The sequence below is a fragment of the Hippocampus guttulatus genome, chromosome 18 (assembly GCF_054856545.1).
Source record: "Hippocampus guttulatus isolate MCC_2025c chromosome 18, RoL_Hgut_1.0, whole genome shotgun sequence".
Lineage (NCBI taxonomy): Eukaryota > Metazoa > Chordata > Actinopteri > Syngnathiformes > Syngnathidae > Hippocampus > Hippocampus guttulatus.
The window spans coordinates 5,697,916-5,721,048 of record NC_141278.1 but is presented as its reverse complement, the minus strand read 5'-3'; the positions used below and the strand labels follow the sequence as shown (position 1 = coordinate 5,721,048).

At 42.9% G+C, this 23,133-nt stretch overlaps 5 protein-coding genes across 13 annotated transcripts; 2 read left to right on the top strand and 3 right to left on the bottom strand.

Annotated features, from left to right (window-relative positions):
* Positions 1-80: 80 nt before the first annotated feature.
* naxe (NAD(P)HX epimerase) lies at positions 81-2,480 on the top strand. The gene is made up of 7 exons (XM_086136024.1): positions 81-206; positions 801-983; positions 1,057-1,165; positions 1,239-1,349; positions 1,443-1,553; positions 1,802-1,949; positions 2,113-2,480. The coding sequence occupies exons 2-7, from the start codon at positions 811-813 to the stop codon at positions 2,310-2,312; spliced, it is 852 nt and encodes a 283-aa protein (XP_085992150.1). The 5' UTR covers positions 81-206; positions 801-810; the 3' UTR covers positions 2,313-2,480.
* Positions 2,481-2,580: 100 nt separating this feature from the next.
* LOC147190811 (sodium channel regulatory subunit beta-1-like) lies at positions 2,581-5,550 on the bottom strand. The gene is made up of 6 exons (XM_086136026.1): positions 4,520-5,550; positions 4,260-4,426; positions 3,830-4,067; positions 3,466-3,607; positions 3,075-3,149; positions 2,581-2,990 (listed from the first exon to the last, which is right to left on the bottom strand). The coding sequence occupies exons 1-5, from the start codon at positions 4,566-4,568 to the stop codon at positions 3,080-3,082; spliced, it is 666 nt and encodes a 221-aa protein (XP_085992152.1). The 5' UTR covers positions 4,569-5,550; the 3' UTR covers positions 2,581-2,990; positions 3,075-3,079.
* A 338-nt stretch (positions 5,551-5,888) lies between these two features.
* On the bottom strand, positions 5,889-9,613 carry LOC147190810 (sodium channel regulatory subunit beta-1-like). 2 transcript variants are annotated; one of them, XR_015103626.1, is made up of 6 exons: positions 8,874-9,613; positions 8,611-8,777; positions 7,689-7,926; positions 7,384-7,460; positions 7,240-7,314; positions 5,889-6,846 (listed from the first exon to the last, which is right to left on the bottom strand). XR_015103626.1 is itself a non-coding variant. In XM_086136025.1 (6 exons), exons 1-5 carry the CDS (start codon positions 8,920-8,922, stop codon positions 7,245-7,247), a joined length of 666 nt encoding a protein of 221 aa, XP_085992151.1. In that variant the 5' UTR covers positions 8,923-9,613; the 3' UTR covers positions 5,889-6,846; positions 7,240-7,244. The 2 variants fall into 2 exon arrangements, 1 of the variants encoding a protein (XP_085992151.1); XM_086136025.1 differs by having other exon boundaries at positions 7,384-7,525.
* An 802-nt stretch (positions 9,614-10,415) lies between these two features.
* Positions 10,416-15,373, top strand: zbtb22a (zinc finger and BTB domain containing 22a). The gene is made up of 4 exons (XM_086137533.1): positions 10,416-10,779; positions 11,472-11,693; positions 12,001-12,727; positions 13,432-15,373. The coding sequence occupies exons 2-4, from the start codon at positions 11,487-11,489 to the stop codon at positions 14,490-14,492; spliced, it is 1,995 nt and encodes a 664-aa protein (XP_085993659.1). The 5' UTR covers positions 10,416-10,779; positions 11,472-11,486; the 3' UTR covers positions 14,493-15,373.
* Positions 15,374-17,493: 2,120 nt separating this feature from the next.
* On the bottom strand, positions 17,494-21,514 carry LOC147190808 (myelin basic protein-like). Of its 8 annotated transcripts, none has more exons than XR_015103825.1 (7): positions 21,271-21,514; positions 20,614-20,709; positions 20,109-20,135; positions 19,883-19,903; positions 18,593-18,676; positions 18,442-18,519; positions 17,494-17,916 (listed from the first exon to the last, which is right to left on the bottom strand). XR_015103825.1 is itself a non-coding variant. In XM_086137455.1 (7 exons), the coding sequence occupies exons 1-6, from the start codon at positions 21,373-21,375 to the stop codon at positions 18,460-18,462; spliced, it is 336 nt and encodes a 111-aa protein (XP_085993581.1). In that variant the 5' UTR covers positions 21,376-21,513; the 3' UTR covers positions 17,494-17,916; positions 18,442-18,459. The 8 variants fall into 8 exon arrangements, 4 of the variants coding, with proteins under 4 accessions (XP_085993581.1, XP_085993579.1, XP_085993582.1 ...); XR_015103824.1 differs by having other exon boundaries at positions 18,442-18,504; XM_086137455.1 differs by having other exon boundaries at positions 18,442-18,462; positions 21,271-21,513.
* Positions 21,515-23,133: the final 1,619 nt, after the last annotated feature.

The following is a 23,133-nucleotide window of genomic DNA, read 5'->3' as shown; positions in this document are numbered from 1 at the left end:
ACTTTTATATTGAAATCTGAGCAACTTCCTGGTTGTATACTTTTATTTTGAAATATAGGACATGTTTTACTTCCGTTCCTCAAACCCGGAAGTAGGTCATTTCTTCGGGCTGCTGACTCTCTACGTGTTGAATTTTTTTTTTTGTAAGTTGTGTTATTGCATGCCCATGAACTAAAATCTTGCATGCTGAACAGAAAATCTTCGCGGTGAGTGTCACTGATATCCATTAATCTCTGCTTGTCGTTAAAGTTGAACTCCTGTCAAGTCTGAGCTAATTTCCGAAAGTTCGCACCGTCTTGATTATATAAAATCGTCAGACGCTGTCTCAAGTCAACAGTTAATCGATATTTGCCCGAGGTGGCAAAAGTACTCGCATGCTCTTCTTATGCAGACGTACTTGTCTTGTATTTTTTTTAATGGTTAAAGTATAAGTACCGTATTGATTCAATTGCTTGAAAAAACACCTAACCAATTGAAGAGTAAATTTACACGTTCACTGTAATTTATACAGTACATTTTCATAAATGCACCCTACTGAGAAGAAAAATAAATCATATTGTGTTATGTATGAATGTATATAAGAGCTAGCTAGTGTTGTCTCAGTAACAAAGTATTAGACTCCATTACTGGACTTGCCACTGTCCTTTGCTACTTAGTTTTAACGCATTCAAAGATGTTTGCAATTTGTTTCTAGAAAATGGGAGTTTGGTGCCGACCTGTGTGATCTGAGATGAGAGTCAGCCATGACAACAAACTGCACGATGAGGATAATGGCTCACATTTGCTGTTTCCTTTTGTAGGACCATCTGAATGTTGAGTGTGCGCGCTCTTTTTGGAATCGGCTTCCTGGTGACTTCACGGGCCGCAGCAGTCTTTGCTCAAACGGGGAAATGCCCACTGTCACCGTCGGCCCACAACCATCAGAACGACTGTTACAGTAGCAGAACAGCTTCCGCCATGGCCCAGAGTATCAAATACCTTGGGTGTGTTTTAGCGAGAGAATTTCAAGCAACGATCTCAATTTAAAAAAAAAATTGACCTGTATGTGTTCTGCAGACAAGAGGAAGCCCAGCGCATTGATGAGGAGCTCTTCAGTGAGTACGGTTTCAGTGTGGACCAGCTGATGGAGCTCGCAGGCCTCAGTTGTGCAACAGCCATTACAAGGGTGAATCCAGATGTCCTTTTCATTCCACAATGATGATAATGTGAATATAAGAGTCTCATGTTTTCCAATGAAGGCGTATCCACTGAGTTGCTTGGTCAAGCCCAAACCAACAGTGCTGGTTATATGTGGACCGGGTAACAACGGAGGAGACGGCCTGGTCTGCGCCAGACATCTTAAACTATTTGTGAGTGTCCCATGTTTGTTTGTTTGTTTGTTTTTGAGTCAGCCATATTCGCGAGCAAAAAAGGAAGTTTCCTTTGTGACTTCTCCGTCTCAGGGTTACGAGCCCTCCATCTTGTACCCGAAGAAGCCGAACAAGCCACTGTTTCACGGTCTGACCACCCAGTGCCAAAAAATGGAGATCCCCTTTCTTACAGAGATGCCCGAGGTTTGTCACAACTTCAGTCGAATTTTACTCTGTTAAGATGTGAGTTAAAAAAAAAAAAGTTTTGGTTAGGGGACGGTATGGCGTGAATGGTTATTTGTCTATATGTGCCTTGCGATTGGGCGGCAAGCAGTTCAGGGTATGCACCGTACACTGCCCGGGGGGGCTCAGCTGGGGTCAGCTCCAGCTCGCCCCGCGACCCTCGTGAGGATAAAACAGTTCAGATAATGGACGGATGGCTGTTTTGTTAGGCCCCAGTGATTGACGAGGCCTTCAACCTGGTGATCGATGCCATCTTTGGCTTCAGCTTTAAGGGGGCTGTGCGAGAGCCTTTTGGTTCGATCATCGATGTCCTGAAGAAGACCACTGTCCCCATTGCCAGCATTGACATCCCCTCAGGTTCGTCCGTATTCTTTCCCTCCGGAACATTACGACGACGGTATCTATACCGAACAGAAATATAATGCGGCTCTTTTGATTTGATTTGTCGAAAAGTTCACAGGAGTGTTTGGCGAAACGTCAACGGCAGTTGTGATCATGTCGCCCTGTTGTTCCTTTGAAGGTTGGGACGTGGAGCAGGGGAGTGTCGACGGATTGCAGCCCGACACGCTCATCTCCCTGACGGCTCCCAAAAACTCGGCTACCCTTTTCAAGGGACGCCATCACTTCCTCGGAGGCCGTTTCGTGCCGCCCGCCCTGGAGAGGAAATACCAGCTCAATCTTCCCCGCTACCCTGAAACGGACTGCGTGTTAAAATTATAAGATGAAAAATTGGCAGAGCGTGTTCACTATCCACTTCCCTTTTCATCTCTTTTCCTTTTTCCTGGTCCCCACCCACCGTGAAATGGTTCACGTGCTCCTAAGCATGCTTTGCAACACCGCGGTTGCTTCGACTATTTAAAAATAATACGTCATCGAGGCAAACCTCAACACACGCCCCCGTTGTTTTCATTTCGATAGAACCAGATGTCAATCAGAAAAAAGCCGCAACTTTCTATTCGCCATCTGCAGAAGACCACCAAACCATGACTTTTGTCCTTTTTTTTTTTTTATTCGTACATTGAAGGCATCATTGAACGTACCAGCAATTCGATTGGAAAGACAATCTATCCACATTTTGTTTTTTTAAATAACATAACATAACATAATTATTATTAATTTTTAAATCAGACATTCAGAGGTGACGAGTTAGTAAAAAGCTTTCTTGTACAATCGACCTCAACAGTCTCACCACAGGCAGTGTTGCGCATGTTATACAAATATCCAGAATGTCAACATAATACTTTACCGTGAGTTATGCTTTCAAGGACGTGGCTAATTAATGCATAATGGGATGGAGATGAGGATGCAGTCTGTTCCCCTCCCCAAGTTTGGTTTCATGCAGTTAGCGAGGGGGGTGGAGGGTGTTCGGGAAAGATGAGTTTGGTCCAAAAGTGAAGCCTGGAGATCGATAAATAGTCGGTTAGTAGATCCCATGAAACAATTCCCCCCCCCCCCCCCGGCTTTGGATTCGTCTGAACAAACCTTGGCTATTCCCCAACCTGCACATCTGCACAGTTGTCTTTACTTTCCGAGGCGATTGCTAAATATTCAGCATTCCTGGGAGAAAAAAAAAAGGGAATGTGGTTATTAAGTTGGATATGACAAAACTGACCATTTCAGGAAACCTGTGGAATATGTTACTACAGTGTAACGTTTTAAACTATAATTGAGTAAGAGTGCTTGTTTTCCCCTGACATGTTTAGCTTTGATCATAGAATGAAATGACTTGCGACGTTGCATTCGCTGGTTTTCTAAACCCTCAAACAAGCAATTTCACCCTTTCACGGGCAGCGGTTACTCCATGCGATCAGGTCACAGGGTATTTTGCCGCCATCCGCGTTTGAGTCCGTTGCAATTTGTCAACTATACGTACGCGGCTTCTCTCAGCGCTTCCTCCCCGGCCGCCGCTATTTTCCTGTAGCAGTAGATCATCTCGATGAGGAGCCACACCTGCAGGCCGATGATGGACACGTACATCATGACTTCGGACACGATGGAGGCCGTACCTCTGGTGGCTGCGCGCACAAGGAAGGGACGCAAGACAGATGACGTCACGCAAACGCCAGAAGTAACCTCACAAGGCTCTTGAACGAGTTAAGTATCCTGTTAAGCGTTGCTACCGTGAGCCCGACACGCAAACCGGTGGGGCCCCTTTGACTGTTTTCCCCATTCGTATTTTGTCTCATCGTTCACTTGATATTTTTGGATACATCTTTGCACAATCGATTGGGTCATACCTTTGGCCACCACGTTCAGGTGCACCACTTTGCTGATCACGGTGGTGTTCTCGTAGTTGCTGTAGGTCAGGACGCGGTTGAAGAAGCAGCGGTATGTGCCCGAGTCATTGAAGGTGACGTTGAGAATATAGATGGACGCGTCTTGGATGTCTTTGCTCCGCTTGCTCCCGTTCCAATCCAGACGGTCTATGAAGTGTTCGTTTTCGATCATGGGGCCCATCTCACCATAGGTGTAGATCTGATGACACAGCGACATGACATTTCGAATCACTTTCTTGACCACTTTGGGCTCATATGAGGACATTTGATGTAAATCCAACATTTTGACATGTCTGGAGAAAACATACAAAACGTCACAATTGACAATTTCTAAAATGTGAACTGCTCGGAATCAACTACGGTCACTGAATCTCAGATGAGATCTCATCACCTGCACAAATTCAACTTCTCCTCTGGCCTTGAAGTACCATTGAACAGTGGCAGTAGCTTTGACTTCACTCCTCATCTTGCAGGAGATGCAGCCCAGTTTGAAGCCTCGGCCCGCCACCGCCTCTGTGTCCGAGTCTACCTCCGCACACGCCCCATCACACTGTCGCACTGTTTGCATCAATACGATACACAGCCATTACGTCTAGATTGTGGTTGTTTTAAGGCCTGACACTAAAACATAAAGCCGGAAGAGAAACTTACCAAACCATGTGCAGGAGAGGAAAAGGAGCAAAATGTGAATTGCAGTCATGTCACGGACAGGAGCTTTGTATTGGAATGGGAGTGTGTGTGTGTGTGTGTGTGTGTGTGTGGGGGGGGGGGGGGCTTGTACACGCTGAAACCTAACCCTAATTTGACTTGAGCGTTGGTCTTTTACAAGCTCTGGGTCATAAATAAATCAACTAGCAGCTACGCATGCATTGTAATGTGCAAAACAAGCCTCTGTATGGCCACAGAATGTGCTTGAAAAATCCCAACAGAACTGTTTTACTTCTTTGGCTCAAATCAGCAGTTTCGAGTGGATTATAGCATTCGACACCGGAAATTATTGATGCTAGCAGATGATTTTCACCGTGCTTAAATGTAAAAGTTCAACCGATGGGTTTTAAAAAATATATATTCAAAAAGAAAAAACAATTCATGTGAGGACTCGCAGTGTTCCCCTTCAGATTCGATTATGTGTTCCCTGAGGTTTTTAAGACGAGATCCACAGAGACATCGTTCCACCTGCCTGGGAATACATGCACTTATCCCTAATGGTATCGAATAACATACATTATATGAATCGGCTTTTGTAACATGCCACCAACTGAGTAAATTAAACGTCCATGCAAACACGTATGATAGGAATATGTGAATTAATAATCAAATCGCTTCAACTACAGGCACCAGCACTACACGACCCCAAAAATAATAATCTCAAAATATTTCATTTTAATTTTATCGCCTACTGTCGTCAATTTAGAGGCCTCCTTTGAGAGAAACTGGGGTCCTCTCCCCCACGACGGCGGCGGCTTCTCGAAAACGTGGAAATTTCAGCTTTCGAATGACTCCTAGCGCAACAAAGAATCCCTTGGTTCGCGCTCGCATCGCAAATTAACCTGCAAGAGCGCAATCAAATCCGTACATTGCGAGGAAAATCACGAGAAGTGCGTCCTGTGTTCCGTGGGCTGTTTTTGCTGCGCCACAGCGGCACTTCTGCCTCTCAGTTCACAGGATGCTGCTGATGCAGTGCGGTAAAACGGCCTAGGCACTTGCCACGGGGTATTCTACCACTCCTGGATTGTATTTTGTTTAAATCGATTAAAAACATGTCATTATTTGTTTATTTTGCGCACATTCCATTCAACGTTGAAGAAAGAAACACCCAATTTACAGAAAAGCAGAGATGCGAGAGATTGATGTACAGTACTGTCTCTTTAAGAAAAAATGTCATTTTGGGCGGGGTGGCCTCAATCGTTGCTTCCCGTCAATCACTGGTACCACCTCAATATCTAGATAATTATTTAAAAATATAGGAATATATTAATTTTTAAAAAACTTACATGGGCAAGAGAAGATTCTGCTCGCGTTTGGTGAGTGTCACTAATCTTTATTAATCTCTGGTTGATAAAGGTTTGACTCATGCTAACTCTAAGCAGTTGACAGAATTATGCCAGCTCAAACATTGCTTTGTGATAATTCGCAATGTGTTCGATATGATGTGAAAATACAGGTAGGTTTCACAGAGAGCACTTCAAGCAACTTTGTTCCGTTGTAGACTTGTGGAGGAGGCCCAGCACGTTGCCAAGAAGCTCTTCGGGGAGTATGGAGGGGGTATAGAGTAGCCTTAAATGTGGTACAACCATCAAGGGTGAACCATAGGATGATAGTTGTATGGATGCAATAGTCCGCTTTGTTCTTGAATGAAGACGTGTCCGCCGAGTTGCTTAGTGAAGCCCGAACCCACAGTGCTGGTGATATGTTGGATCAGACGTCTTCAACTATTTCAAAGTGTCCTGTGCTTATGTTGTTTTTTTGGGAGCCATCTTTCCAACTCCAAAAGGTGCTTCCCTCATTTTCCTCAAGAGTTTCGAGGCCTCCATTTTGTACCCTTTAAGTTACTGTTTCGGGGTCAGACCATCCAGCGACAGAGAACGCAGACCCCCTTTCATTACGAAAATGCCTGGAGTTTGTCAGTTTTGTCTGTTCAAATCAAGATTATTTTTATTCAACCACAGAGTCCTTCAGGCTTCCGCAGTGTTGCGTATCTTATCTAAATATATATGAGGTCTCCATAGTACTTTTTCTATGACTTGAAACAATGGCTCATTAATGCATAATGGGTTTCTCATCCAAGTGCTGCTTTGCTTGTGTGCGTCGCAAACTACAGTATTTCAACAGTGCTGATACCAAGGTCCTGTGCTTCACTTTTTTTAGGTCAATATCAAGGAAAGGAAAAGATGAAAGAGAAGACTTGAGATGAAGACGTCTTTTTTCCGCAAGTTGTCATGCAGTTGGCGGTGTGTATTGGACTCCAAAATAGAAGCCTAAAAATGAAAACACAATGTGATTAGATGACATGGCACAATTCCCCAAAGGATTTATTTATTTTTTTACAAATCTTGTTGGGAAAAAAACCCCCTATTTTTTAAATTATTCAAATTTGATGTGGTTCATTCAAGGTTGTGAGGCATGTTGGTTTGACACTTGATTTTAACAAGTGTGGATTATGAGTTTGCATGAGACCATTAAATTTGAAAATACATGTCAAAATTAATTAACATTTCAATGGAATTAAAACGAAAATGTACATTCAATGCAATTACAAATCAGCACATTGTCTCACTTAAAACGTAGGTGAAGCATGAAGTTTTGAAACTTTGGCTGTGCATGTTTAAAGAAAACGTGTCGTTAGAGTTCTTAAGTGTTTTTGGACATACCTTGGCTATTCTCCAACCTGCGCCCCTGCACAGTTGTCTTTACTTTCGGAAGCTATCGCTAAATATTCAGCATTCCTGGAAGGGAATGGGAAACATAACTTTTGCTGCACAACATGAATACGGCTCTTAAGTTGATCTACGTACGCGGCTTCTCTTAGCGCTTCCTCCCCGGCCGCCGCTATTTTCCTGTAGCAGTAGATCATCTCGATGAGGAGCCACACCTGCAGGCCAATGATGGACACGTACATCATGACTTCGGACACGATGGAGGCTGTACCTCTGGTGGCTGCGCACGGGGTGGTAAGACAGATGACGTCACGCATGTGAGGGGGGGAAAAATGAATTTTCATTGTGATATGCGCACAGCACAACATTCCTGGATCTTCAATTTTTTAGATTTTTTTTCCCCCCCCAATGCTTGGATCCCAAATGGACGGTTGCGTGCCTACCTTTATCTACCACTGTGAGGTAGACCACTTTGCTGACAACGGTGGTGAATTCGTAGTTTTCATAGGTCAGAATGCGGTTGAAGAAGCAACGGTATGTGCCCGAGTCATTAAAGGTGACGTTGAGAATATAGATGGACGCGTCTTGGATGTCGTTGCTCCGCTTGCTCCCGTTCCAATCCAGACGGTCCACGAAGTGTTCGTTTTCAATGGTGGGGCCCATCTCACTGAAGGTGTAGATCTGATGACACGGTAACATGGCATTTCTAATCACTTTCTTTACCACCATGGGCTTATATGAGGACACTCGATGTAAATCCAACATTTTGACATGTCTGGAGAAAAACACACACAGTTTCGTCACCCACGCCGGTCAGGTGTGCGCCTAATTAAGTGTGCAGTATTTTTCCAGCTTGTTATCAAACAGCAAATAGAGGACAGCGTGCAAGGTCAACGTGCACTGCTGTGTACGAGATATTGACATCTGGGGTACTGTATTTTCCGCACTAAAACGTGCACCTGAAAGCCCTCCATTTTCTTAAAACCTCACAGCGCCTTAAAATCCGATGCGCCTTGTGTATGGTCATTACGGTAATATGTCAACCCCAAAATGGCTATTTGCGAGACACATGCTTACAACGCAAAGTTCACACTCTAGTGTTCTGCTGGCATTTCCTTGAGCGTAGCTCCATCTAGTGGATGCATTGTAGATTGCGTCTTATAATGCGTTGCGTCCAATATATGAAAAAAAATTACAAAATAGGCCATTCATTGAAGGTGCGCCTCATAATCCAGTGCGCCTTTTAGTGTGGAAAATACGGTACTATCATATATCCGACTGCAAACATGCACGCGCAAAACACAAATACTGCAGGCCTCTCTGAGTAAATACAGTACATCTCAACAATAACGGGCGTTCTCTCACCTGCACAAAGTCCACCTCTCCTTTGGCCTTGAAGTACCATTCAACAGTGGCGCTGGCTTTGACCTCACTCCTTCTCTTGCAGGAGATGCAGCCCAGTTTGAAGCCTCGGCCCACCACCGCCTCTGTGTCCGAGTCGGGCTCCGCACACGCTCCGTTGCACTGGTGCACTGTTTGCATATTACAAGAATTAGACAGCAATTTCATCTCCTTTGCAATCTTTTAAAGCTTGACAACAACAAAAATGACGCCAGGAAGGAACTCACCAAATAATGTGCAGGAGAGGAAAAGGAGCAGGATGTGTATAGGAGTCATGTCACAGACTGTGTGTAGCTTTATATTGGAACGAGGGATCTCAAGATATATCTATCTAGTTACTTGTATGTTTCGGTTCAACAGTTATTGAGAAGATTAATACTGATTTCGATTTGAAGAATATTGCTCGTTTTAAAAAAAAAGCAACGTCAATAAAGTGCACTCTAGGAGCTACACGTGCATTGACACTTGATTTTTATGCTATGTGTACCGTTTTTTTTAAAGAGAATATACACAGATGATACGCTGTTGTACTTCTTTGGCTTAGGTCGACTCTTTTATGCTGATTATAATATTTAATGCGACAAATTATTGCTGCAGACAATATAATCTGCGCTGAAGTTGACACGTTTGCTTTTATGTGCAAAAAAGAAGCAAGTGTAACATTACAATTCGCGTGATGACTCACAGTGTCCCGTGCCCGGTATTTCACCTTGAGATTCTATTACCTTTATCCCTGAGGTTGTTAACATTGAACATCATTACAGCGGTGTGGAAATAGACGCAATCATCTCGAGTGTTGTCAAACGACAAACATGAAAGTATTTGTATGAACGTGTAAATGCAACCAACTGTCTATGCATTACGTACAGGCAAATGGAAATACAGTATCATCACTTTACAACATATGCCAGCTGCTTTGTACGAAACAAAAAAAAAAATTAAGATATTGATTTAAATCCGATCGCCTACTAACGTCAATTTAAAAGTCTCCTCCAGGGGGTAGGAGGGGGTGGGGGTGGGGGTGACGTCCTCTCCCACGATGGAAAACGTGGAATTTCAGCTATCTAATCAGCCTTTGCACCTAAGTAAGAATTCCCGATCGCGCTGTAGATCATCTTGGAGGCGCGCAACCGAATCCATCATCCAGCAGAGAAAACAAAAAAGCCCCAACAGATGCGTCCTTGATGCGATGACAGTGCCTTATGCTGCGCCACAGCAGCAACTCTGCCTCTCAGATGATGCTGCAGACGTACTGCGGTAAAAAAAGACCGACGCACGCCAATGACAGCAGTTGCTCGTATGCCCTCCACTCATTCGTTTCAATCGCCTCGCTTAATTTCAAACGCCTACTACGCAAGAAATAATGGTCGTTTGTAAAACAGCGCAGCGCTTTTAAGGTCTACTGGCCCTTTAATAATCCTCTTGCTGGAGCAGGTAACCCAATGGCTCCATCTCCTGTCATTCTCTCATGTCATATGTCGGCCTGATTTTATTTTTTTTTTATTACCAACAACAACACAATAAAGAAAATAAACGAAACATAAATTGGGATGGCCTACTATTTTATGTTTGCCTGAACTGTATTTCCTTCAGCATCATAACAAGAGACCCAACAATGAATTTAAAACACCCGATTTATTATTTATTCGTGACCAAAAAAAAATATCACGTGATCGAAAACTATACACAGGCCTTCAGTATAAGCAAAGCTGCAATTTTCAATTGCGATGCAATGTCCCTTTAAAAACTTACGAGCGGAACTCGGTGACCCAATGGCTCCATCTCCAATGTCACATATGTGAAGTACTACTTTTATCATCACCAACATTTAAAATAACCAAAGTGTGATCACATTAAACGCCTTTTAGGTTGATTCTCATGGAAGAAAAGGGAATTAAACCATTTCCTTCATGACGTTAGAGAATGTAGTGCTCTTTAGCCAGCCAATGAGCATCAGTGCATCAGCGTCGTAAACAACAAGGACCCGCTTCGCTTTCTTCGTCATACTATTTTTATGTAACAACTTAAAAAATACACTTTACACACTATACTCGGGAATGATAAATCTACCGAGCATGCCAGAAAACGCGACGTTTTCGTCATAAAAAAGCGTCGCGCAAAGATTTCGGACAGGTAAGTGAAAATAACTGCGAACTAACTAGCGTCATAGCTACATACTAGCATTGATGCTAATTATGGAATTTAGATTAGACGAAGCAACACGCCATGGGACGCGCTGCTAAACAGCAAATAGATATGTGCTTAAACATTGATATTGTTTATTGATAACAAACAGTGTCGACTCTGCTGCGGGTGCTTTATGTAATGCTGTCAGTTAGCTCAATGTGCTAGTGGCTGTTAAGTGTTTACATCTGGTATTCAAGTGTGCACACATTCAGCGAGGATATTGTTTGTTTGAACACACACAAGAGTGTGTTTTTCCAATTCGGGCCTCATTTCAATACAAAATGTATTTATTGGTGACAATTGGAAGGTTTTGGAGGCAATCGTTGGTCCTGACAAGGGCGGTTTTTTTTCTTACTTATTGAACGATTAATCACGAACAATACAAAATATACGAGTGCACAGTCTATATATTCAAATGGAGGAAGTTAAGAAGAAAATGGCTCACGGTTATTTAATCAATATACCGTCTCTACAGTTTCCTTTGCTTCAAATGGCCTTGAGCTTCAAACTTGCGTCAACCAGCTATAAATGGCATTTTAAACACAGGAACCTGTTACGTACATTTAAAGTGATTATAAATTTCGAAGTATCTAGAACACATCGGATTCACATATCTGACTTCTTGCCTCTCCCAATAGTATCATCACGTGACGATGGATCCGAGCTCCAGCGCCACGACTGTTCCGGCAGCTTTGACTGTGCAAGTGTGTTTCCCATCTGTGCGTGCTGCTGTCCTGGACAACCTGAATCACCAGCGAGAGGAGGGACGGCTGTGTGACCTGTCGATCTACGTGCAAGGAAAAGTGTTCAAGGCCCACCGCTGTGTGCTCGCTGCATCCTCGCCTTACTTCCATGACCAGGTGGGACTCGCAGTCTGCATTTGTGTGTTAATACAGGTTCATTTATTTCATTTTCAAATAAGAGTGTTTGAATTGTAGGATATTCTCTCACAACAAACGGGTGTTTTAGTTTTAATTTTCATGGTTTTGTCAAAGTGGGAGACACGTGTTCAAACGTGTTCACCAAAGTACTATTTTTCTATTAGGCGGTGCTTTAGTGTCATCTTGTGGCGTCTTAGGGTGTTTTAGAAAGAGAGAAAACTTAGAACTGTGCTTTCTTGTGTTATTGTTGGTCATGAATCCCGTACTGTCTTTTGTTTGTCCTAAGGTGTTACTGAAGAATGTGACAACAGTTTCCCTCCCGTCAGTCATGGACCCAGTGGCGTTTGAGAGCGTGCTAAGTTCCGCGTACACAGGCCAGCTGAGTATCGTTCACGATGACATCGTCAACTACGTCACCGTGGCCAGTTTCCTCCAGATGTGGCACATCGTGGACAAATGCACAGAGATCCTAAAAAGACCTCGGCCCTCGGCAGAAGTAACCCCGCCGGACGCTTCGGCAGTTTACGCCGGCGGCGCATCCAGACAGCAGTCGCCGAGCAGCACCGACTGTTTGTATCTAGAGAGAGACGGGAGAAGGAAAGAGGCCAATAAACCCGACGCCTTGCCTCCTTTAGCGACGTGGAGGCGCCCGCAGCAGTTTTCGAGATGGGGGAGCTCGCGGCCCTCCTCGGGGCAGCACTTGGCCGACTCCCAACTGGATGCCCTCCCATACGCCGAGAGCGATTACACCTGCTGCGAAGAGACTTGCGACAGCAAAAGTGGCCATTTCGGCCACGGTTGCCCAAGCGCAGAGATATTGAAACAGAAGCTCAGGTGTCAGCCTCGAGCAGCTCTGCAGAGTGTCGACAGGCAGAGCGAAAGGAACACCGGCGGTGAGGGCGGCGACACACCGCAGAGGAAGAAGAATGAGAAACGAGAGCTGGAGGCGGATGAAGGAATTGGAGAAGAGGCAGTGGAGAAGAAAGAAGGATTTGCACCAACGGGTCATTGTGGTAAGATTAAACACGCAACACTTAAAAAAAAAAAAGAAAAAAAAAGACAATTTATGATACTAGCATAAAGCATGATTAAGTTTGGAATTTTATATCATGTTTTGTCTCGCAGGCAGCAGCTTAGCTTATCAATCAGACTGAAAGGAAAAGTGTTAAAAGACAAACTGTCACACCATTCCAATATTATTGAACCTGACAACAGAGGAAAACATTGTTTTATGTATTTATTTATTTTTGGGGGGGGGTTGAATGTCATTATCTGTTGTTGTAATAACAAAACAAACAAAACAATAAAATTGGCACCAAAATTGACCACTTAAAAAAAAAAGCTACTATGAACGCTAATTTTAAGCACATATACAAATGTGTGCTCAGGAAAATACCAAGTGCAATATTTTTTTTCTCCTATTGTCCATAACGTTTAAAAAAACCCATTTTATATAGTTAGCATGAGGTGGTGTTAGTGGTTAGCACGTCTCACAGTCAGGACATCTGGATTCGATTCTCTGTTGGAACATCTCTGTGTGGAGTTTGCATGTTTTTTTGTTTTTTTTTTTGCACTGGGTTTCCTCACGTATCCTAAAAATAGGCAAGTTCGACGAAAAGGCATTTTATATTAAATCTATTAGCGTAATATAAATTAATTCTATATTCACAGCAAGGTCATTTAAAGAATTTTTAACCGTGGTTCTTCATTTCTCTAGGAGACTTGCAGCCCATGTTAGTCGAGAGCGAAGAGTCAAGACGAGTCACGGCGAAGTTGAGTTTGGTGGCGGTACGAGCTAAATCGCAGATGTTGTCCAGCGTGCTGCCTTGTCATAAAGCCGAAAGCCCTTTGGGAGAACCCTGTGCCGTTTTAGCCCGAGTGCAGTGGCAAGCAGGTCCCTGGTCTCAACAAGAGTCCAGACCACAAGACGGGGAGGTGGTCGCTAAAGCCGAGGAGGGCTTGCCATGTCTCACAGAGGGCAAATTTCACTCTGAGACATATGACGAGATTGAAGATGGGACGGGTCAGGTTTCCCAGAGACCCCTGGTGCCCGCGTCGCCCGATTTCACCTTGGCTGCCTCGGAGGGGAGCTGGCCCTCCACCAGCATGGTGCAGAGTGGCTCCTCCTTAACCCTCTCCTCCAGTCGCCATTTGCCGCCCTCTTCCGCCAGTCTGCCGCCGCCGCCCTCGTCGCCCCCAACGCCGTCGTCGTCGTCATCCTCGGTGGCCATGGCCAGCGCCCCCTACTCGGGCAAAGTCCACTTCTGTCACTGCGGCAAAGCCTTCACGCTGAAGAGCATGCGCGACCGCCACGTGAAGATGCAGCATCTCAACCTGCGGCCTTTCGGCTGCCCCGTTTGCAACAAGTCCTTCAAGATGAAACATCATCTCACCAAGCACCTGAAGACCCACGGGGGGCTGCGGCCTTACGAGTGCGGCGTGTGCGGGAAGAAGGTCATCTGGAGAGACAGCTTCCTGAGGCACCAAGCCAGATGCGAAAGGATCGCTTCCTCCGATAACAACGCGGGCTCGGCTCGGGCCGACATGGACGATGGCTACGGTTACTCGTTTGACGGCGGGGACGCCTTTCTCTCCATGGGAGGACAAGTGAAAGTGGAGGAAGTGGATTTCAATGGGGACATGGAGGATGGGATGAGCGGTTTGCTGGGAAGTGTGTCCGGAATTGTGGAAGAACTAAGAACTCAACAATTAGACACTGGTGGCCATGCATACAAAGAGGAGGCGGGAGAGAGCTCTGAGGAAACAAAAGTAGTTTGAAACCATCCACGCGAGTCTCGAATCTAGAAGTGTCATTCCATGTAAAATCTGAACTAAGGATTTTCCCTTCGACGCAAAGATTTTCACTTCATTTTGAGATGTGGTTGGAAGTGAAAGGGACCATCCATATCTTTGAAACTGCAGTTGTACTGCAATTTATGATTGACCAGACCTATGAGTTTTTCAAGATATAGATATTTTTTTGTCTTGAGTTACATGCAAAATGTATCTTCAATGCTATGAGGCTTGATATCATCCATCCACTTATACTCACAAGGGTCACGGGGGCATGAATCTTTAATTAGCAAAAAAAAAAGTGTGTGCGCGCTGAATCTACATTTTTGCCTATCACAAGTACTCCAAAGTTTGAAGAAAATCTGAGAGGCGAAAGGAGATATACAGTATATACTGTATACTGTTTTGAGATGTATACTGTTTTGCACAATGTGAAGGGAAAACGTTGTATAGTTGTTGTTTTTTTTAATACTACTTAATGAAAATGGCGATTGTGCACCATTATTTATGCGACTGAAACAGTCCTTTTTTAATGTTCACTCACTGGATACTTTATGAGGTACAGCTTCCCAGTATGGATAGTGGTATCAAATACACTACCAAAAGAGCACTATCAAAAAAAATCAGGTTGTCTTGTACCTGACCTTCCTTTGCCAAGTAAGGCAATCAGACAGTTTTTGAATTTATGTTTTGGACTGTCATTAAATTGTGAACAATGTTGTAGCCATTGTGTGTTAAAGAATGCTCATTAACTTGAAAGTATCCTCCCGTTCAGTGTCTAGTTATCCTTTAATGTGCCTTTGCATTAAAATTGTCAGCTTAACGCAGCGGTGTGAAGTAACGAAGTAAAAATACTTGTGCAGAAATTTGGGGTATTTATCATTTCGTGGCGTCGTTATTTTAAAGCCTATTTTGTACTTCTACTCCTCACATTTTTACGCAAAAATGTGTACTTCTGCTTTCTACTCCTTACACGCGGACGTGAAGTCTCGTAAAAAAAATCTCGATTGTGTTCATTTCAATTTATGGATTTTCAAAAAACAAACAATCAAATAAATCGCGCGAAGATCGCACCTGCATCAAATTAACGAACCATTGACAACTTGCCACACTCGAATTCGTGCGGACGCACGGCTTCTCTCTGTGTTCCAACCGAGTCAGCGGCAGTGAGGTTCTAGTCAGAAATTTTATAAAAGCTAGTTAGTTATAAAATAACTCATTTCGAATGCGCTGCAAACCTTACGAACCGAACCGAAGGACCACCGGCTAATGCCTAACCGGCTAACTCGCCGTCGAACGTAAAAAGCAAATTGAGGTAAAGATGAACATTTATTATCAAGCGGGGATAACGGTGTGACACTTCATTAGACTTCAAACACATTTTTGAGTTTTATTGATAAATGTATTACACCCAGTAATGTACAAGCGTCAGCTAATCGTAAATATAAAATTTGCTATGGTTTGCTGGCAAGCGACAAGCTCTGTTTCAATATCGCAAACTCTGGGTGGTTCTGTGTGTGAGATATTTGAAATTCGACTTTCACCAAATCTGATTTTAGAAATATCTATTGTTGTTTTAAAGGTCTGTTATTGCTCTATGTAATATTTGAAAGTAACACTAATTATTTCTGGCCAGCTTTGTCATCTTCCACCGGCGACCCTCACTCATTCCTGCAGCTAAGTTTGGATGGAAACTTTCGGACCAGTTCAGGTTAGTCATGACACGCCATTGAAGTTGGACTTTTTGAACCATTGGAAAACTGAAGTACCTGTCGTCAATGTATTAATGGAATGACTAAAGAAAGTGAAATAAAAGTTCTCTTGAGATACTAAAATTATAAGTACCGTATATGAAAATCATTTTCACAGTTTTTTTCAATGTAGGATATAATGTTTTCATGAAAAAAATACCATAACACTATTATTCTTTATAAAAACAAAAGTCATGATTGAATTGAATAAATTGCACAGAATGTAATTTTTTTTTTAAATCTCAATGGACATTATTTTGCTTCTTCTGGTGTGTGCGCTTTAGCCATCTGGGAGCAGTATACTGTAATACTGTAGTTGGAGCCGTTCTCAGGGCATTAAGCTGCAGTAATATTCATTCTTTGCGGAAGACAAAGAATCTTTCATGAGTGTTATTTGTTTTCATGTTACTGAACCATTTGTGTTCAAATATCTATTGTTTAAAGGGTTACAAAGCCGCAACGATGATGCTGTTCATTAGCCTGTCTATGGCGTTTCCCATGATGTGTAAGCATGAAGCTAGCAGACATTGACGTAAAGTTGAGTTCATTACCATCCTGCAGCACTTGCATCACATTTAAATGTAATGCTAAAAACAATGTAAAAAATGACAGACGAATTGTTAGACTTAAGAACTTTTAATATAATAATGCAGTTTAATGAACATAGCAAGGAGTAAACTAAAGTGGGATTTTGTTTCTGTTAGGCTGCACGTTTAAACCTTCATAAATATGACAAAATTAACAAGTGTTAATTTCTAATAAAAACACCAAAACACCCTTTGGCATTGACTCATTAAAATAAGCACACATCTGGAAGTGACAACAATATTCACAAGGAAGACTAAATTAAAAAAAAACCTTCTAAAACCATAAACATTTTTTTTACTCCCCCTAAAACCTTTGAGCCACTTGCAAACGGACCATCGGATCAACAAACCTTTCTATCCCCCCCCCCCCCCCCCCCCCCCCCCCCCCCCCCCGCAAGCCACACGAAACGTTACGTCTTCAAATGTAATAAATAGCATGCATACCACCAACTCATTTGTGGGGCTTTGATTAGTGGGCAACAGTGCAATGAAAAAGGGCATGTTCACCAGATCGATTAGTTTTCTGACTGTCCTGTACATGATTAATCATTGGGGTGTAGCAGTTACAATTCTGCTTATGTTTTAAGAATATTTTAACAAGCTCACCCTTTGAGTGTGTGTGTGGTTTTTTTTCTTAATAGAACGCTGTGAGACACACAAAGGATCAATCGTATCCCCCCAAAAAACAAACAAAAAAACAGACAATACAAGACAGATATAGAAAAACATGTACAAACATTAGCACCATCTGACTATGATAATCAACAGGGAGATTTTTTTGACAGTGATATATATATATATATATATACGCTATTCAAAGCTTAACCAGACTTTTTAAAGACTTAAAGCTAAATAAGCACTTGGACGAGACCGTCTCCATCTGTGGAGAGTGGGTACAGAAATCCAGTGTTAGGGTGTTAACACACAATGGTTGTGAGTCTGCCGCAACCCAATTTATGTTGCTCCCCCTCATGCCGCGCCATCTGCTTTGACTTCCTGCTTTGGGTCTCAGAGAAGAGCTCAGAAGATGGTGCTCCAGCGTTTGGGGGGTGGGCGGGACTTGGTCTCTCCCTAGGGACGACAAAGGCATAAAACAAACTTTCTATCGGCGACGATTGGTTGCTAAGAACCCACGAGGTGTGATTTAAAGACCCTGTAAAGTCAATTCAGAGATTATCCTCATGTGAAGAGAATTGGTAGTAGCCATAAGAAAGATGCTACAAAATACGATCCTTTTTTTTTTCTCAGTGGGGCATGGTTTGATGCATTTAATGGATACGCCCTCTGAATTAGAAAAAATTTTAATCATTCAAATTTGACGGCCTTGTTCACACGCTTCTCTGTGGTGTGTCACTTTCACTTGACAGGGACTTTAAATTCCCAGTCAAACAGTTGCGGAGACCCATGAAATTTAGATGTGATTGTCAAAATTGTTCACATTTAGTGGGATTCATCCAAATGGAGCAAAAATAAAAATAAATAGGTGCCGTTATGCATTAAATTGATGAGTGTGTAAAAAAAAAAAAAAAGATGATGACATGATACTGTGGCTTGCCAGCCTAAATGAGGGTTCATATTTAGCGATCTGCTACTCACTGGTTTCGGTTGAGAGCGTCACTGATGTCAACACAGATTGGAAAGCTTTCATGAGGTGGTTCACTTTTAAAGAGATCACTATTGAGTGCAGAAGGGGGTCGAAAAGGGTGGATTGTCAGGGGCGGGGGCGGGGGGGTGTAATGTTGCTCACCAGGTTGAAGAGTCTGGACAGTGTGCTTTGCTCCCTGCGTCGTCTGACTGGTGACTTTGTGCTCTCTGCACGTGGTGACGAAGCCTAGAAAACATGCCGCATAAGCTCACCGAAAACCATCTTTCACCTACTTCCGATACGCAAATAATTTTTTTTAAAAATCACTTTGGTTTAAATTCATAGTGGTCTGGGGGGGAAAAGAAGTCGATCAGCAACAGTATGCTGAAATTGTTGACATGAATCTGTTGTCTAAGGTGGGGTGAAGAATCCCAAGTGAACCTTCAGGAATTCACTGTCGGGAAGTAAAACCGCAAGATAGAGTGATGGTGACACCAAACTAAAATAGACGCGTTGATATGATTGATCAATATTTCATGACAACAAAAAAAGAATTATTCCACTGAATGCCCGGATCTCAAATGTTCCTAAAAGTGAGCAGTGAATTGCAGTAACAGCAACCTACAAGGAGAAAGAGACTGAATGACAAGTGGAGGGTGTCTTTTGTGTGATTGGACCAAAGCGAGGGGGGAGAGTCGGTCAGTGTCACATCACAAGTACAAGACGGCATCTGACACGTGAGAAGATACAAATAGGATGCAGATGGAATGTCGGGTCCTCTTGACGTGAGAAATAGAGAGAGAGAGTTGTGAAATTATAACGATGACAAGTCAACCAGTCAACCCTACAAGAAAATGTTTTACCGGTTGTGGTTCGTTAAGAGTCGAGCGTTTTATCAAAGTCACCAAGAAGCTGAGTGTCGCTCTGGGATGGAAGCAAACGGGGGAAATTGAAATTGCAATTGGAACAGAACCATGAATAAGACAAAATTTTGTACGTTTTATCTTGTGTCTGAGTAAAAAAGAATGTACTGTGTGCTAGGAATTTAGATTTTTTTTAAATCTGAACGATGGGGAACACTCAAAATCATGAAAACTGACTCACTAACCAGCCAGACCAATATTCCATCCAATAGAATTCTAAGTTTTTTTTTGTTTTGTTTTTGCGGGGCGGGGGGTCTGTGTAGAATCTAAAACACAGCAAACAATGCTTAAGTTCAATTTTATACCGCAATACTATAATTCTACTTCTGTCCGAGATATGATCAAGTTAAAAAAAAAAAATCAATATCGGCTGAGTGAGGAAAGCAGTTACGTGGCCAAAAGTGCTTTGATGTTAGCAACGTTGTGTGCAAACCAAACATGCATTTTAAAAAAACATCAACATTGCACTCACACGCATGCACGCAAAAAAAAAAAAGTTAATTTGAAAAAAGTGACTATGTTGACATACCAAGCCAAAGACTTCCCTCCACTGCAAAAAGAAAACAGTATTATGAGGGGAGATGGCACTTTGCGATGACAGTAATGAGGCTCCCATTCACTAGGATTAGTTTCAAAACAAAGCATGATGTAGTTCCTTTCACGGCATGTCCCCATTTGGTGTCCTGGAAAGGTAAAGCTAACAAAATGCTAGAAATCAGTGTTGATCAATTAAACACAACAAATACTTCACTTACCTTGGATTTCGGACGAGGCGAGGAAATCTGAGGAGAATAAGAGACCAGAAAGAACAGAGTAACTGATTGCCACTTCAGCAATAAAATATTTGGAGGAGACTAAACTACACTTTTGCATTAATCCAATACGATTCTCAGTCAGAGCAGCATAGATGTTTTTAATTGACATGATTTCATATGGAGACATCTAAAATGTTCAATATGATGTTCCACAGGGTAGCCTTGTTTGCACACTAAAGTTTATTTTACAGTACAAGCTCAGACTCTGAAATAGCATAAATAACTAAATACATGCATTATTGGCAAATTATTTTACGTTTAGGCTGTGACCAGCTGCACTGGCTGCAGCAGCCACGTCATTTTTCTTAGAAGTTAAAAAGATAATAATATCACAGGCTAACACAGTTGACACCATGAGAATTGCACTCTGTTTTATATATACAGGTATATATATAAAATATATATTTTGTGTGCGTGTATTTTAGCCCTTAAATAAGAAACATACAATGTTGCGGAAGAACTGGACCACAGCATTTTCATTGGTCCTGCGGCGGGCAGAGGACTGCTGGGGTGATGCGGCCAGGTGACCCCGGAATGACCCCTACGAGGGACAACAATTAAAATGTGATCATGAGCAATCACGTTTATTCAGAACAGATAGCATTCCAAACATAACATAAAATGACAATATGGGCGAAAACTACATTTGGCAATACAGTAAAATGCATATTTGGCTACTTTAATGAGATCTCATGCACAAAGTGTATCAGAATTTGGCCCCTTTTTTGGTGTGCGTGTGTGTGTGGCTTTGTGAAACTTTTGCATCTTTTTTTTTTTTTTTTTTTTAAGCAGCAGAGGACAAAATATTTGAAACATCTCCCAGCATGAGGCAATTCCAACCACAAGAACAATTCTTATGATTATGTAGATTGTGGCTGCTGAAAGCACAACACATGGCGTGCATTGACTGAGTAATTTAAATCAATTAGAACTTCTTAAAGTTTGAAAAGATGCGTCAGTATAAAATGTTAAATATGTACTGTATATACAGTATATATTTTTTAAAGCAGTAAAGTCGACCTCCGTTCAAACCATAGTTTAAATGGTAATTGGGGGGGGGAGAAAAAAAAAGACCACCCATTTTAATTGCATTGCTGCCCACCTTGCTCCTTTTCTTTTTGTCCCCTCCAAAGATCTTGCTAAAAGAATCCATGAGTCCCGGGTTCTTCTTCTTCTTGCCAAGCCCTGAGGTGCTCGCCGTAGCCATGCAAGTTGCGCTCGCCCGGGGTGGGGTTCTTCCTCTTCCAACCTCTCGGTAGCCTTCTAAGCTCCAAAGACGATGGTGGCACTGCTTGTTTGTTTGCTTCCCCTCTGATGCTCTTGAAGGTGTCGCCCAAGCAGGCTAGTTGCACCATGGGACAACGGACATTGGGGAGGGTGAGATCCATCTCTGGCGTGCTTCCAAGCATTCTTTGGAGCAACAGTGGCTGTGTCAGTCGCTGCCGCCCTTCGTAATGGGTCGGGCCATTGTTCCTTTTCCCATCTGCCTTCGGCGCTCTTCGGGGTCAACAATCCAGATCCAATGGCCCTCAGTGGTCTTATCGGTGAACTGGAATGTTTTTGAATTAAAGGCTCATGCAACACAGCCATTGATCAATTTTTCGATATTGATTGTATCAAGTAGGGTCACGGGTGAGCTGCAGCCAACCTCAGCTGACTTTGATTGACAGGCGTACAACCTCAGAAATTCGATGCAGGTGGGGGCAACCAAGGGGTTGTAAAAAGCTCATCAATGACATGCATATCGTGTGTGTGTGTGTGTGTGAGAGAGAGAGAGAGAGTGTGTTTATATTAGTTTTTTTAGAGCAGTTTAGGTAGTTTTTCTCTATATCTCAAGCTGTTTGTTGTGGTGCCATTGGTTTGCAAGTGTTTGGGCTGCAGCAGCTGGCAGACAAAGCCCGGTCTGTTGTGGGGGTCAGTCGGCCCGGAATTACACCCAAGCAGCATCGGAATATTAATATTTCAGAACAGATGACTTTTTGTTTTGGAGTATGCCTTCATTTGCTAAGTTGGAAAACATATTTTTGAGTTAAGACGCACAAATGCCGTGTCAGGCAAATATTACACTTGCGCATCTAAAGCGGGGTTGGGCAAACGATTGGCCGTTGGGGTATATATTTTTATTTTTTATTTATTTACATCGTGTAGATGAGTTCAGTACTTTCTGTGTTTATTTGCTTGTGCTAGTTAAAAAAAATCCATGGCAAAAGGACCTTGGGGGGGGGGGGGGGAAATGCAAATATTAACTATTGATGAAGAGGGGAGAAAAAAATCACTGTCATTCTGCCCTGAACTGTAATAAACTGTCTTTTAGCAGCACTTAGTGTAATTAAATCACTTTCAGAAATAAACATAAGATGTTAGCACCCCACAGAGATTCACTTCAAATAGAGTTCCAGTGCAAATGGGGTCAGCCATGTTTGTTCACTCCTATCCCACAGTACACAGTCGTCCTTGTCTCTGTCCCACTGGCCCTGACAGAGGCAGGGTGCAGGAATGCCCAGAGTGGGTTGACCACATACTGCTCGTGTCCGCGTGCACACAACAGAGACTCGGATTTGTTCTCGGGGCGGAAAGGTGGAGGAGGAGGAGCTTCGGTGGGGTCAGGGTGGGGAGAAACAATGGTACCAATGCAAGAGAGCTGTGGGACAGACACACGGCAGATATCTTAGAATCCCGGCAGGAATGTGGATCTCCACCGAGACACCCCACGCGGGCAGGCAGCTGAATATCTGACGCTGGGGAGGGAGAAAAGAATTCCTTCTTGTTCCTACAGGATGAGAACCGATGGGATGCTTCGATGTCTTTTTTTAAAAATAATTCTTAGTGGAATAGTTAGAATAAATAGAGAGGCTTTCTAATAGCGTCTATTTGGCAGTGTTAGTGCATCAACTCGTGTGCAGACAAAACACTCTGATGCATATATTCTTTATCCTCTCCAAATGACTGATATCACTGACAGGAT

What these genes read in the sequence shown, in the direction of transcription:
- naxe (XM_086136024.1), top strand. Translation starts at nt 811, where the DNA reads ATGTTGAGTGTGCGCGCTCTTTTTGGAATCGGCTTCCTGGTGACTTCA. An exon ending in GTGCAACAGCCATTACAAGG is followed by an intron (nt 1,166 to 1,238) that starts GTGAATCCAGAT and finishes TTTCCAATGAAG; the next exon opens with GCGTATCCACTGAGTTGCTT. An exon ending in CCAGACATCTTAAACTATTT is followed by an intron (nt 1,350 to 1,442) that starts GTGAGTGTCCCA and finishes TCTCCGTCTCAG; the next exon opens with GGTTACGAGCCCTCCATCTT.
- LOC147190811 (XM_086136026.1), bottom strand. Translation starts at nt 4,568, where the DNA reads ATGACTGCAATTCACATTTTGCTCCTTTTCCTCTCCTGCACATGGTTT. An exon ending in CCTCTCCTGCACATGGTTTG is followed by an intron (nt 4,427 to 4,519) that starts GTAAGTTTCTCT and finishes TGATGCAAACAG; the next exon opens with TGCGACAGTGTGATGGGGCG. An exon ending in GAGAAGTTGAATTTGTGCAG is followed by an intron (nt 4,068 to 4,259) that starts GTGATGAGATCT and finishes CTGTGTCATCAG; the next exon opens with ATCTACACCTATGGTGAGAT.
- LOC147190810 (XM_086136025.1), bottom strand. Translation starts at nt 8,922, where the DNA reads ATGACTCCTATACACATCCTGCTCCTTTTCCTCTCCTGCACATTATTT. An exon ending in CCTCTCCTGCACATTATTTG is followed by an intron (nt 8,778 to 8,873) that starts GTGAGTTCCTTC and finishes ATATGCAAACAG; the next exon opens with TGCACCAGTGCAACGGAGCG. An exon ending in CCTCACAGTGGTAGATAAAG is followed by an intron (nt 7,526 to 7,688) that starts GTAGGCACGCAA and finishes CCCCGTGCGCAG; the next exon opens with CCACCAGAGGTACAGCCTCC.
- zbtb22a (XM_086137533.1), top strand. Translation starts at nt 11,487, where the DNA reads ATGGATCCGAGCTCCAGCGCCACGACTGTTCCGGCAGCTTTGACTGTG. An exon ending in CGCCTTACTTCCATGACCAG is followed by an intron (nt 11,694 to 12,000) that starts GTGGGACTCGCA and finishes GTTTGTCCTAAG; the next exon opens with GTGTTACTGAAGAATGTGAC. An exon ending in TGCACCAACGGGTCATTGTG is followed by an intron (nt 12,728 to 13,431) that starts GTAAGATTAAAC and finishes TCATTTCTCTAG; the next exon opens with GAGACTTGCAGCCCATGTTA.
- LOC147190808 (XM_086137453.1), bottom strand. Translation starts at nt 21,375, where the DNA reads ATGGCTACGGCGAGCACCTCAGGGCTTGGCAAGAAGAAGAAGAACCCG. An exon ending in TCCAGTTCTTCCGCAACATT is followed by an intron (nt 20,136 to 20,613) that starts GTATGTTTCTTA and finishes TATTCTCCTCAG; the next exon opens with ATTTCCTCGCCTCGTCCGAA. An exon ending in TGTCCAGACTCTTCAACCTG is followed by an intron (nt 17,917 to 18,592) that starts GTGAGCAACATT and finishes TGTCGTCCCTAG; the next exon opens with GGAGAGACCAAGTCCCGCCC.